The 14,230-nt window shown below is 43.2% G+C and overlaps 2 protein-coding genes across 5 annotated transcripts; one reads left to right on the top strand and one right to left on the bottom strand.

Moving 5' to 3' along the window:
- Nucleotide 1: 1 nt before the first annotated feature.
- Nucleotides 2–11,350, bottom strand: aste1b (asteroid structure-specific endonuclease 1b). Of its 4 annotated transcripts, XM_028596536.1 has the most exons (11): nt 11,235–11,350; nt 10,513–10,832; nt 9,963–10,072; nt 6,892–7,359; nt 4,644–4,783; nt 3,654–3,904; nt 3,130–3,396; nt 2,023–2,999; nt 1,684–1,915; nt 1,368–1,560; nt 2–716 (listed from the first exon to the last, which is right to left on the bottom strand). In XM_028596536.1, exons 6-11 carry the CDS (start codon nt 3,889–3,891, stop codon nt 407–409), a joined length of 2,217 nt encoding a protein of 738 aa, XP_028452337.1. In that variant the 5' UTR covers nt 3,892–3,904; nt 4,644–4,783; nt 6,892–7,359; nt 9,963–10,072; nt 10,513–10,832; nt 11,235–11,350; the 3' UTR covers nt 2–406. The 4 variants fall into 4 exon arrangements, with proteins under 4 accessions (XP_028452337.1, XP_028452339.1, XP_028452338.1 ...); XM_028596538.1 differs by lacking the exons at nt 6,892–7,359; nt 9,963–10,072; nt 10,513–10,832; nt 11,235–11,350 and having other exon boundaries at nt 4,644–5,180; XM_028596537.1 differs by lacking the exons at nt 4,644–4,783; nt 6,892–7,359; nt 9,963–10,072; nt 10,513–10,832; nt 11,235–11,350 and adding an exon at nt 4,290–4,320.
- smarcc1b (SWI/SNF related BAF chromatin remodeling complex subunit C1b) lies at nt 4,527–13,389 on the top strand. Its single transcript, XM_028596535.1, has 28 exons — nt 4,527–4,793; nt 5,145–5,264; nt 5,976–6,061; nt 6,154–6,235; nt 6,322–6,414; nt 6,606–6,675; nt 6,768–6,837; nt 6,921–6,996; nt 7,202–7,327; nt 7,899–7,981; nt 8,092–8,198; nt 8,293–8,352; nt 8,504–8,532; nt 8,945–9,060; nt 9,174–9,245; nt 9,343–9,456; nt 9,736–9,889; nt 9,984–10,094; nt 10,367–10,426; nt 10,578–10,836; nt 10,951–11,022; nt 11,137–11,174; nt 11,267–11,375; nt 11,474–11,607; nt 11,983–12,117; nt 12,297–12,429; nt 12,807–12,911; nt 13,024–13,389. Exons 1-28 carry the CDS (start codon nt 4,617–4,619, stop codon nt 13,089–13,091), a joined length of 2,859 nt encoding a protein of 952 aa, XP_028452336.1. The 5' UTR covers nt 4,527–4,616; the 3' UTR covers nt 13,092–13,389.
- Nucleotides 13,390–14,230: the final 841 nt, after the last annotated feature.

Genomic DNA, 14,230 nt, shown 5'->3' with positions numbered 1-14,230 from the left:
GTTTGATTTATATTTTTTATTATAGAAAGATCAACACCAAATTCATAAGTATGAAGGCATCTGCAATAAAATAAGATTTCATGAGTTGCTTATCAAGATGACAATAGCTGCCATACAACTTTGTGGTCAACAGAGATGATAAAATAAGTAATCTCTGCATTTACTGTTTACATCTTGTGTTGATATAACTGATTAAAAGTGTCAGATTGAAAACATGCATCAATTACAGTGATATAAAAGCTTTCATAAATCAGCTAAAAGCAGAAACATTAGGTGTAGTTCTTCACTTGTGAAATTACTATTTATAGCATTTCCTGAGTGTGTCTGATAAAACAGGAATGTCCTCCCTCATAATGGCCCTAGCAAGTGTTTCATATCAATCAGTTCATTTTCCTCTGCCTCCACATCAATAATCATCAGACTCTTCGTCGCTCATCAGGAGAGCAAACCTGTTGTTTATCTCCTCAGTCCCTCTCCCCCCTCCCCTTGCTCCTCTCCCACGCCCCCCTCTTCCTCTCCTTCCCCGGCCTCCACCTCTCTTCCTCCTCCCTGCTGCCGAAGAGGATGGATGGGTTTTGGAGCTGCAGTTCCTCACAGCGTCCAGCAGGGAGGAGTAGAGTTGTCCTGACATGGAACCCCCGGCTAGGAGGGATTCAGCAGCTCGGCCCTCCTTCAGATACCTGAAGAGGCCATGCACCACGGTACCACTGTACAACCTGACGCGCATACAGAAAGGGAGAGAGAGGCAACCAAGTTACCAAAAAATATACTTTTCAACTTATCTGCAGATCTTTTTAGATTGACCCCAGGTCCACCCGATAAAATGGAAGTGAATGGAATTTTGAAAATGTATCTCCGTGGGCTCTCTCTCAATTACTCTTGATTTGTTTTCATGTCATTTCAATGTTTTAAAGTACCACAAACAAAATTTCATCACCCTTATATTTGCATGGCAGCAGCAATCTCAAGAGATTGGTATCACAGTTATGATCAGATTCCACTAGGTAAGAAAGTTTATTATAATTTGGTTGAATGACCGTTTAAGTGTATTGATTTGACTCACGGATGTGGTGTCGCTTAGGACAATTATTAATTCTAAATAATGTGAATATTTGTTTTATGTGATACTAGTATATTGAATGTATGAACTGTAATGCACGTAGGTCGGACAAAACAAGCAATTGGATGTCACTTTGGGTTTGTGACAAAAAAATGATGGGCATTCTTCACTACTTTCTGACGATAAGACTAAGTGATCAAAGAAATAACAGAGTAATCAATGATGAAAATAGTCATTTTTTGCCGCTCTAGTTCTCATAGTTGGAAAATGAAAACGGTGTCTCCACTTTCATGTCCCTGTGCCTTACCATGATAGGTGGGGTTCAGGCAGTGGCATCAGTAATAGCTGATTGAGACACAGTGTGCTCCAGAGGCAGGCCTGCCATTGGCTAAAACTGTGAGCCGCTCCGACATCCAAACCCCGTCTCTCCCCTGGCCTCACCCGTTGTCGATCCAGCCCTGCCCACACGTTGCGCTCTGCAGCCCAGTTTAGCTGTGGGACTAGGATGATACACAGCAGCAACAGAATGTAGATCATCAAGGATCGCCGTTTGCCTTTTTACTGAGGTACATGTTAGTGTTTGTAACCTTGTGGAACAATACAAAAGATACAACACATCTAACCGGCATGCTGGTAGTGTGCAGCTCCAGGCTGGTTGTTCCAGGACAGCTCTCCGTAAATCATGCCCAGCACCAAAGCCTGGAGCTGGGGCTGTGAGGGTGTTGGTATGGCCTCTCGCAGCCAGAAGGCTGTCACTGCTACAGCCAGCCTCAAGTGAAGAGGAACAGGAACCAGAGAAGACTCCTTCATCCCTAAGACTTCTAACAGGACACCAAGACGAACCACCACAGGAGCCTGGATCAAATCATGGGACATAATTGGGAAAGGTAAATTAATCACATGAACAATTTTCTTTTGAAAACCAAAAATTCAACAAACTAGATTTTTATTGTCATGTTTACCTGACCAAGTGTGTCTAGACGTAGGGGGGTTCTGAGCGGATGTGCCTCTACATGTTTTTTCTTCAAGTTCAGATCCACACGGTCGTACTCCTCTACAGCAGACCCCTGAGCCTGCACTGTAGCTGCACCAGCGGCTTGTTCAATGCTGAATCCTACATTTACACCCTGCTGTGTGCCCTGACCCCTACCTCCACCAACCTGACCACATCCCCGCCCCCTTCCCCCTCGCCCTCTCCCACCTCTTGGACCTTGGCTGATTTTTTCTTGTACCCTCATATCCCGTGCTTGGACATCTGGGACTCTCTGCAGTAATATCCCATATATAGCCTGGCGTATGTTGCTGGCACTACAATGGCTGCTGGCTAGCTTGCTGTTCTCCACCTGTGGGATGAGCAGGACCCTGCGCATCACCAGAGCATCTACCACCAAGGGAGCCAACAGTCCCTGAGCTGCAGCCAGCGACAGGCACTCGGGCAGCCCAGAGGTCCGCCCTCCAGGAGCTGCCTTACCTCCAGAGAACCAGCAAGCCAGAGAGCTTTGAGGGGCGATGTGGTACTCCTGCATACCTGCCCACAGCTGTGAACTGAGCCCAGACTTCTGTCCTCTCTTGCCCCTAACGTCTCCACCTTCCTCCCCCATAAGCCTGCTCACTTCCTCCAGGGCCTCCGCTGGATTTGAAAAAGAGGAAAGCCAGAGAAGGAAGCCCTCAATGCGGGAAGTGGATGCTCTACCTTTACCCCTGCCACCACCTCTCCCTAATACACTCGCATCTAACAAACCCAGGAGTGTTTCAGTATCTTTTGGAGTGCCATAATCATTACCAGCCAGGACGGCACATAAGGGGAGCAACTCCTTGTTCATTCCACCGAACCAGCGACACAGGCTGTTAGTGGTGTAGCATCGAGCCGAGATGTAGCGGTGAGAGGCTTTACCATTAAGGTTGGTCCACTGGAAAAAATGGTGTGGCAGGTAACCACCTAAGAAAACAAAGCACATACACTATATGTAAAACAACAGCAAAGCATTAAGTGAGATATCATCACTGCTATTCATTACAAAGGTCGATTTGGATCGTTATTAAGTACAAAAGTCTGTCGCTATCCACACCTGGCAGGTCAAAGATATAAAAGTCGCTGTCATTGGTCAGAACTGGGCAGTTCCACTGGTGAGCCAAACATGCAATTTCCCAGTCAGCCTCAGCTGGACACTGGACCACTGGCACTCCTCTCTGGATGAGGACCTGAATGAAGACATCTCTTGTGAGGATGGGGAGAACGGAGCCATTGCGGCCGTGGGAGAGGCTGTCTGCCTCTCTTATCTTGGACTGGAGACGCTGGCGCAGAGTGGGAAACTTCTTGTCACTGGGGTCAATACCTTATAACCATAAAAAAATGACTTGGTGCAAGTTCAAATTAACTTGTTGATCCATTTTTAACAAATGTGAGCGAACTGCTTTTGTTGAATCTAATTCATTTAGCAAAAGAACTGTCTACATTGATCAAAACACTTGACTATATTATATCATTTAAATGTAATAATGCATTGACATCAACTGTAATAAGTGAGTAATGAATGAGTTTCCTAAAATAAAAAGGTGCTGATAGGGAGTTACAATTCTAAAGCATCCTTACCTCCATCCAGTACCACAAATGGCTGGATGTTGCAAGCCGCCAATGCAGACAGGAACTGGGTGAGCAGGCAGGCGAAAGCATCATAGTCCCCTCCATGCTGCTGGTCCAAACCGTGGTTAAAGTAGAGGCGGAAATACAAACTGCAGCCATCAATAACCAGGCGACTGTCCCTGAATTTCACATCTTGGAGGAAGTTTCTGTTCCCCTCCACATAGGTGGTCAGACCCTGGACACCCATAGGATCTTAGGGCCTAGGTAAACAGGGAGCGAGTGAGAGGATGAATATGTTACTCAACAGGGGTGCTGGTGCATCGGTGCCACGCAGAGTAGTTGAGACAGCTAGTTGGTGTGAGGTTTTGCAGATATCCAATTATAGTATGCGACGGAAAAGAATCATAACAAACTCGCTACTACTGCTGAGTCGACAGTCAGCTGCACAGAAGTTTGTTTTTCCTGTCTCCGGGGAAATTATGACAAAACGGAAAATACTGCAACAATACAATTCATATAACGTTAAATGCAAGTGATTTGGCCATATCTTGTACTTTTTCAAACAATTATTCAAAAGGTAGCTTGGAATTAGAGCATTTAAAGCATAAAAGCATTTATACAAGCTGCTAATCAATGTCCATTTACTTCACTTCTGTTCCTCCTGTTTACGTCTTGGGTAGTTATTTCCTTATATTTCAAAGTAAAAGTCGTGGTTTGTAACAAAGGTATGTATTCTCTTGTGCATAAAAAACAAGTTTGGGTATTTTAAACATATACAACTGAATAAAAAACGCACACAATTAAGTTTAAAAATAAATGGAAATGAAAGGCAGTTAAATATTTAAAAATAGAAAACCCTTATGCCGAACTGCGACAATCGCGCTGCGTCTCGCGAGAGAAAGCGAGAACGCAAAAGCTAGCGAGCGCGCTAGCCAGTTTTGTTCTCCCGTTTGAGATAAATCTCCTTTTATTATGACCACAATGTCTGGAGGAACAAACCTCGGCATTCCCGGGACAAGCCAAGCCAGCTTCGGCACATCCGCACACCGGAAAAAAGACAGCAGTCCGTCCGCTAGGTTCTGGGAGAGTCCGGATACTTTAGCCCAGCTGGAGGTGGTGCGACAGTGGATCGGGAAGCACTACAAAAAGGTAGTTAGCTGGTTAGGAAGCTAGCTAACAAGCTAGCCGCCCCCTACTAGCAAGTCCAATGGCTCAGACTGTAAACAAACGTCTCATGCTAGATAACGTTACGTTTAACATTGCACTGTCAAGCAAGATTCGTGTTATGAAGTTAATAAGTGCTGTATCTGTTTAAAAAATGCATACAAAAGATGAAGTGCAAATGTAGCTAGTCAAATCCTAAGGGTTAATCAGTACAAATACAACAGTTAATCTGGATACACTGTTGGTAAATTGCAATAGGTTATAGGTTCCACTAAAGCATGATGATGAAATATTATCCTCCTCATATCCCTCTCATCTCTGTCTGTGTTCCCTCAGTATGTGCTGGTGGATGCTCCATCGTGTCAGGCTCTGGCTGCAGTAACCCTGCAGCTTCTCCAGTTCCAAGAGGATGCCTTTGGCAGACAAGCTACCAGTCCTAGTCTCACCAAACTGCCTGTGAGTTGTAGCTTACTGTCTTTCACTACATGAGTATTCTGAATTTACAATACCTCATCCTTTGGTTGTTAGCAGTCTCTGAAGTCTCCATCTTTTCATTTATTTATGTTGATTTAGTCTTATTGTGTGGGTTGAGATCAATATATAAATATATGACAAGATGTAATGAAATATATTAGGGCTGCCACCTCTTAGTCGACTAATCGGTCGTTTTGGTTTTAGTCGACTAAGATTTCTTTAGTCGATTAGTAATTTTTTATGCTTATTCATGCTTAATTACTTATTTCCAAGAAACTTCTGAGCACATTTATGGTAAACACAAGATTTAAAGTGGTGCTTTTGCAGGATTAATTTTGGAGAAACTCAGTTTTACAGATGGTTAATTAACTACATTTATATTGTGCTTTTCTAGTCTTAACCACCTCTGTCAATTAAATCAACTAATCGATTAGTCGACAAAATTGTATAAGTGTTAGTCGACTAAGAATTTCTTTAGTAGATGACAGCCCTAAAATATATTAGTAATTTGGTAGATACACTGCTGCATTACTGCATCACCATAATGAGAATAACCAAGGATAAAAAGCCAATAAATCTCAAAACTTATTTTAGTTGTGGTCCTCATTAAAAAGCGGAAAGAGTGAGGTGACAGTAAATCTTGCAAGATGGGTTACAAAATGCCAGACTGCTGATTTTACAATTTCTCTGCAGACACAGTGCTTCCTTGACCTGCAACCAGGGGGTGGACTCTGCCACATTCTTGGCACTGCCTACAAGTTCAAGGCTGCGCAAGGCTGGTGAGTTGCATGCCTCTGATCGCCTTTGCTTTTATCACAGTAGTGTCCTACTGTCCGTCTTATGATCTCTCTTCCCCTCCCTCCTTTTACAGGCGGAGGTTTGACTTGCAGAATCCGTCAAGAACTGAAAGGAATGTTGAGATGTTTGGTAGTATTGAAAGAGCGCTCATCCAGGTGACAGACACACATATTTAAACACATACACACATCAGCCCACCAAAGACACACCACTAATGAATGTGTACCAATGTTGTCTACAGAACAACTGTATGTCACTGCCTGTGGTATATCTGGACCCTACACTGGATCAGGAGCTGACTAGCAGACTTACAGATATTATCACCAGACACCAGGTAAAGTGCTACAGAAGTTAAAGATGAGCCGCCACAGTGTTAGAGGGACTAATCAAAGAGAAAATGTTTAAAGGTTGAAGTATACTGAGACAGGTCTGGCCGACTAAGAAATTGCAAGAATAAGAAACGCAGTGCAGCTCTGATAATGTAGTTCAATCAGTGCCACACAGTCACACTTTGTCCTTCCATAGGGTACGATCACTGAAGACCGAACACTCGCCAGTCACCACATCTACCCCTCATCTGCTTCTACAGAGGAAGGTCCGTTAAAATTAGTGCATGTATGGGTCTTTGTTATCATTTTAAATGGTTATTTAACTTGATTAAAAAAAAGTATACGCATCTATTTTCAGATGAATGGATGCGTCCTGTTATGCGGAAAGACAAACATGTTTTGGTACACTGGGGCATGCACCCTGACAGGTAAAGGACAAGCACATATGCACACAGATGTTCATATACAATCCCAATACTTACCTTTTGTGTCTCCTGCCACCTTCCCACAGTTACGACAGTTGGTTGTCCTCAAGTGATGTTGAAGGAGAGGTTGAAGAGCCACCACATTCAGAAAAGCCGTGGCGGGTTAGTACAGCACACAAAAAAAACAACTTTATATACTTATTTACACAACACTGTTTCCTGCTACATTTACTATATCAAAAGTCGACATCAATTTTACTGGTATTTGGTGATATGATCTCTTGTGTATTCATTTTGGACACTTGATGAGATACACCAGCACGCGCCACCACATCAATACTGATTTGTGTGGGTGTCTGTGCTCCAGGTTCATGCCTGCTGGGTTTTGGACACAGATGTTTTCAACGAGTGGATGAACGAAGAGGACTATTGTGTGAATGAGAAGAATGTACCAATCATTTTCCGCCGACGTATTCACCTCAGAGACGACCAGGTTTGTGTGAAGCTGTAGGTGGTCTGGGGGGCCTGTGAAGGGAAAGTTTTTTTCAATTAAACATAGATCTTACAGTTTCCTGTTGGGAAATGGAGGCAACTGTGAACCATGAGATTTTCAAAATGTGAAGCGTCTTGATCGGTGATATTTCAGTTAAAGATGCAGTAGGTAAGACTTATAAAACTAACTTTCTGTCATATTTGCTGAAACTGACCCTATGTTCTAGTAGAACTACATGAAGCAGGTAATAAAAAAAAATCATGGCACCACCTACAGCCTGTAGTGCGATTTGCAAAAAATCCACAGCTCCCTGTTCAGATACACCAATCAGGGCCAGGGGGGGTGTCTAACTGCGTGTCAATGCACACACATTCATTCTCCCTTGTGGGGGGAGGGGCTTAGGAGACCGTTTTGGGCTTTAGCGGAAAGGTGGGAGGGACTAAGAAGTTGTCGATGTTCAAATTTTTGGGCTAAGTCCTGGATCTTTGCAATCCTCTCTATGGCACCTTTAATGACACTAGAACTCTTTGTTTCTTAATTTCTCACTATCTACCTCTGCCGTCTACTGCAGGACTCCAAACACACCCCCTTCAAAAAGAGAAGACGCTCCCCCTCACCTCCTTCCTCTGAAGGCAGGAAAAAAGGAAAGAAGGGGTAAGGGGTTTTAACCAAACAGTTTTTGGTTTGGCATTTCAGTGTGTGGTCTCAGCATTGATTTTTGTGTGTGTGTGTGTGTGTGTGCGTGTGCGTGTGCGTGTGCACAGGAGAAGGCGTGGACAACAGGAGGAAGAGCCAGAAGAGGACTTGACCAAAGACATGGAGGACCCTACCCCTGTCCCAAACATGGAGGAGGTTATACTACCCAAGAATGGTAAAACACTCAAATAAAATAGGGACTAGGAAATTCAGTAATCGGTAAAGTAGCATGTTGTCTTCTAACCATCTTTACTGTGTTACTCTTGTAGTCAACCTGAAGAAGGACAGTGAGAATACTCCGGTCAAAGGAGGGACCATGGCTGACCTGGGTAGGTTAAGTGTTATAGCTAATGTTAAAGGAGAAATTCTGCATATGTAAATGCTTCTTCTAGTTTAAAACGGTGAAAAAAAAATGCATCTGCATTTGTTTGTAAATGCATCTTGAAATGTTACCCTTCCTTCACTTTTTTCTTCTTCTAGATGAACAGGAGGATGATTTCCCAGGAAGGGTAAATATGTCATTTTCCTATTTTCCTTATTTTTAATGCTGGAAGTCTGTGTTAGCCTGGGAAAACCCTGACGAACTTCCGGCAAATTTGAGATTTGCTCTGCAAGTCAGCCTGGCCAAGAGCCCATTCAACCTGTTGATGCCGGTGTCGCTGCTATGTCGCCCTCATTGTTGGTCTGATTGGTTGACGGACTATCCAGTTGCGCCCAGAGGCATTTGAGCGGCGTCCATTGGTGACGCCCCTTTGGAAATGGGCTGTGAATGAACCTTCCCCAGACCCACTCTGAGGAAGAGTCTGGTGTCAACCAGGCTAAGGCTGTGTAGTCTCTAGCAATAATTTGTATCTGTATTTAATCTGTTTTCAGTGATTTTAAAAGGGGTATTACATTTACTGTGTGTATGTGTGTGTCTAGGAAGATGATGAGGGGAGAGGGGAGATTACTCGCCTGTCAGAGGGGGAGGACAACATCCCAGAACAAACTCATCACATCATAATACCAAGCTACACATCTTGGTTCAATAACAACAGGTAAATAAATACACACAGATGTACACACTTGTTGTGACACTGACTATTACTCCAAACATAGCTTTCTTCAGAACATACCCACATTTATAACCTTTTCTATCCATATATTTAAGCATTCAGTCAATAGAGAAAAGAGCGTTGCCTGAATTCTTCAATGGAAAGAACAAGTCCAAATCTCCAGAAATGTGAGTACTTGCACACATTCAGACTTTATTATGTAAGTCTTATCGGATTATGGATATGGCGTCAATAAAAACCTGATTTTGTTTTTTGTTGCTGCAGCTACCTGGCATACCGTAACTTCATGATTGACACATACCGGCTGAACCCCCAGGAATACCTCAGCTCAACGTCCTGTAGACGCAACCTCACTGGAGACGTCTGTGCGGTCATGAGGTATAACTTAGTGCGTGGGCGTTTGCCACCGTGCGTTGTCTGCTGCATCTGTTAAATTAAGTGCGGTGTGTGGGTGTTCTGAAATAGGAATATGTTAACAAATGAAATCTGTTAGTGTTGGAAAGGAACATGCAGTATGTGGTGAACTTAATACGTCTCAGAAGCAGCTTTTAATTTTAATTTAAATCATGAAATATGCTGATTTGTCAGTGTTTTTACATTTTGTCATCTGTGGGGGGCATTTTACAGCTGCAGCACAACAATATTCTTTGTGTCCAGGGTTCATGCTTTTTTGGAGCAGTGGGGTTTGATTAACTACCAGGTGGATGCAGAGAGCAGACCCCTCCCCATGGGACCCCCGCCCACCCCTCACTTCAACGTACTGGCGGACACACCGTCCGGGCTGGCCCCCCTACAACACAAACCCCTACAGGTAAAACGCACATAAACACAGTAGCGCTTGACAACCGCTCTGAAACACACTTTTGTATCATATTAAATGTTACCTGATAAACTCCCTCTTCCAGGTGTCCGCCTCGCAACACATGTTGTATTTCCCAGAAAAGAGTAGAGAGAAGCCTTCAGACTCCCAGAACTTTGGTCTGCGCTCCGACATCTACACCAAGAAACACCCAAAGGTCTCACACAATAACAATACAAACATACTGAAAATTGCATTCTTTCTTTTTTTTTAACCTCCTTTTTTTCTTTATAAAATAGTTTTGAATCATATTTTGTACACTTAACTAATTGTACGTCAGTGTAAATTTTTCCCAGTTTGTTTTGCATTTACTTTTGAGTTTTACTATTCTCTCAGTTTAACCATTTCTGTAATTAATTGTCTAAAAAGTTGTTATTAGAGATACTAAATGACTGAATGATGGCCTATTTTTCATGACATCTGCCTCAGACTAAAGGAGCGAGTGCGGGAAGGGAATGGACAGAGCAAGAGACTCTCTTGCTATTAGAGGTAATATCTTATACATGACTTATTGCCATCCTAAAAGGGATTTTTTTTTTTTTTTTTTTTTTTTTTTAATCATGTGAATCTTTTACCTGAAATTTTGGAAGTTGTTCTCACACTTGCTTGTTCCTCTGTCTCTCTCCCGTGTCTCTCTCAGGCCTTAGAGGTCTACAGAGACGACTGGAACAAAGTATCCGAGCACGTCGGCTCTAGAACGCAGGACGAGTGTATCCTTCACTTCCTTCGCTTGCCAATAGAAGACCCTTACCTAGAAGACTCCTCGGCCTCCCTCGGCCCACTGGCGTACCAGCCCGTGCCTTTCAGCCAATCAGAAAACCCGGTCATGAGCACTGTGGCCTTCCTGGCATCCGTGGTGGACCCACGGGTGGCATCATCCGCAGCTAAGGCCGCACTGGGTGAGAGGACAGAGAGGAATGTTGATTAGGGTGTAGTGTACATTATGGTATGGTTTTGAGATGGTGTACTGTATGTTCAGTATGTGTGTAGTGATTCTACATATTTGTCTTCAGAGGAGTTTTCCCGAGTGCAGGAGGAGTCAGTGGATAAGATCTCTGAAACATCCAACCAGCTCGACAGAACGGGTAAACCCTTTAATGTATATTTTTATAAATGAAATATTATATTATGAACAAATTAATCTATTTCTCCATGCTGTCTACAATGCATCTCTTATTCTGTTTTCCTCTTTCCTTCAGAGTCGATGGATGCAGAAAAAAACTCGACCACCCACCAGGTGAAACAGCATTCAGAGCTTTGAGTGTTTTTGTATCTGCTGGGGATTTCTGTGACTCACCTTGAGTGTGTGTACATTTGGATCTGTTTCAGGTCCCTTTGAGGGCAGATGTGCTCAAGGTTGAATCCAGTGGAGCCAAAGTGGAGGGAGAACTTGTCAAAAGAGAAAATGCAGAAAATGTACTTGCAGATGAGAGAGACGGTATGTAAATATGTATATGTTCTTACTATATGTGTGTACACGTGCATGTCTCTCTATATTAAAAAAACAACAAACAAAAAAAAAACTTTCTGATCAAGGAAGGGGAGATGATGACGAGAGCCTAGGGCGGGGAGACGTGGATGAGGGGAGAGTGATGGAGCAGGATCTGGTGGAGGGCAGCGTTGCCACGGCAGCAGCAGCTGCTCTGTCCTCAGCTGCCACAAAGGCCAAGGTAAAAGCCCACTTTTCCACTGCTAAATGGAGCAATCAGGGACGTAAAGTGAAGAAATGTTTTTTTCTTCCATTTATGTCACAGGTGAGGTCAGTTTTCATCCCAACCCTTGTTGATGATTGATTTTGTAGTTTTCTTTCACTTTCTTAATTTATTTTCTCTCTCCCTACTTGCTACGCTCCGTCACACCTAATTTATTACCCTCCTGTTATGGTTTCTCTTCTTTTCTCTTTACCTCTCATACCTTTTTCGTTTCCCTGCTTCTTCACTGTTACTTGCACTTACCACCAAGTTCCTTACTCTTTATTTATAGTGTCTGTTTTCTGCTACTTTCCCCCACCTCTAACTGTTTCCATCTTTGCCATGTGTTTGCAGCACTTGGCGGCAGTAGAAGAGAGGAAGATCAAGTCCCTGGTGGCTCTGCTGGTGGAGACACAGATGAAGAAGCTTGAGATCAAACTGAGGCACTTTGAGGAGCTGGAGACCATCATGGACCGTGAGAAAGAAGCTGTGAGTGAACTACAATATCTGCCATAGCCCAAACCAATCCGAAATTCCTAAAAAAGCAATATGTCAAAAAGCTTTAATGGCTTTTAACAACTGTTTGTTCCATTGTATCTAGAAGCAATAGTAACATGTTTAGAAACCTGTGTCATTAATACTTTGTGTCGTGTGTGTGTGTCATGCAGCTGGAGCAGCAGCGGCAGCAGCTCCTGTCAGAGAGACAGACTTTCCACACTGAGCAGCTGAAAACGGCAGAGATGAAGGTTCGCCAGCAGAGGGAGCAGCAGGGGCAGCCTGGATACACAATGCAGCAATCAGGTCTGTCCTAGTCTGGCATCGCCAGACCTATCTCCACAGCGCTGTGGCATAAAGTTGGGCTACACCGCATATACATTCTAGGATAGGAGAAAAAAAAACAACAACACTCTAGGTTGTTTGCATTTCTTTAAACCAATCACAATTGTCTTGCTAAGTTCCGGACAGAGCGACTGTGACTCTGCAAAATGGTCTTGGGAAGAAACTTGTTTTGGTTTGCCACATACAATATTATGAAGTTACCTGTTCATCTGGGGGATACGGTGAATAAGCTAAAGTCCCAATAAATCGGCGTGTTCCTTTAACCTTCTTAGGACACAAGAAAACACCTCTAGTGTTCTCTTATCTGTTAAAATATTTGGTTCTCTCATTACATTTAGCCCTGCCTCCTCCTTCAGGCCAGTCCATGCCCAACCGCATGATGCCTGGTGGAGGAAATGCCCAGACAATGGCTCCTCGACTCTCTGGAGCTTCCAATGGCATGTGTGAGTATTCTTCACTGTTGTAATAGCTTCGAAGGGTTGATTTGTGCTATTTTTAACATGGTCTGATTCTGTATGTGTGTGATGACACTATCATGTTCTGTTACTGTCTTAGACCCGTCCTCGCAGCCTGATGGGATAGCACCAGCTCAGCCGGGTCCTCAAACGTCCAGTCACAGCTGAACGGACTGGAAAGCGAGACACACACACCTGTCCTTCTTCAACCAGGACAAATACAATTAACACTGGCAGAACTGTTAAGGAACAACTGTTAAGAAATTGAACTGTTCAGTACTATTCACACGTTTATAGACAAATTAATTGTGTAATTTGGTCAACGGCTCGGTCTTATATCTGTGAAATATTTGTGCTCTGACGTCAGAGTTGAGGACTCAACTCATTAAAGTTGTTTTACATGAAACTCGATTTGTTGTGTGTGTGTGTGTGTGTGTGTGTGTGTGTGTGTGTGTGTGTGTGTGTGTGTGTGTGTGTGTGTGTGTGTGTGTGTGTGTGTGTGTGTGTGTGTGTGTGTGGAAGGCAATGAAAATAAAGCGTTTTTGTTTAACTACATTGTAGTGTTTTCTTTTACATCGATAGATCTACAAGTTGATATTGCCACAGTCACCGTTTAATGACTTGAACTTAATATGCTAGTGTCTGGCTTTTGTTTGATAGTCTATCTGCAAAATGCCTCTGAGTTTCCTCTTAGCGTAATGATCAGAATGATATTTGAGCTGTGCTTTTATTGGGAAGGGTAGACATGGAAGAACCAGCATTCTGGCAGCGCTTTTTCCCTTAACCTTTATTGTACTGTCGTTTAGTGTAGGCGACAATCTGAAACAAAATTTTTAGCCGCCAAGAGGCTGAGTAGGGGAATAACTAACTTGCCAGACATGCTTGCTGGTAATAATCACAGATCCAACTGAGTTTTGTAGATTTATTTGCATTAACGCAAACAAGGTTCTGCATCGAACACATCCCATAATTGTATTACTGCCATATGATACGAAGTGGTGTCCAGAAGGCATGATAAAATGGCATTAAACGGCATTAGAAAAGCGTGAAAACAGCAGTCAGCAAAAATGAGACTTCCCCTGTCACCCCCTCTCTCATTCACAAAACCAAAATGGTGAACAGATATTATTATTGCTTCCTCCGCTCCCACCAGGTGCCCTTATTACCGTATATGACCAAAAGAAATGTTTTCAAAATAATAGAACTATACCTGTCTCTTACATTTAGTTTTATTCAGTGTATTAATATCCAATATCCAATTAATTCCAAACCCCTATTTCATTGGATAGCCAGGAAACCAGGTGTAA

This window comes from Perca flavescens, chromosome 14 (genome assembly GCF_004354835.1).
Source record: "Perca flavescens isolate YP-PL-M2 chromosome 14, PFLA_1.0, whole genome shotgun sequence".
NCBI classification, from domain to species: domain Eukaryota; kingdom Metazoa; phylum Chordata; class Actinopteri; order Perciformes; family Percidae; genus Perca; species Perca flavescens.
Note: the sequence above shows the minus strand (reverse complement) of the source record. Positions and strands in the feature narration are given on the sequence as shown.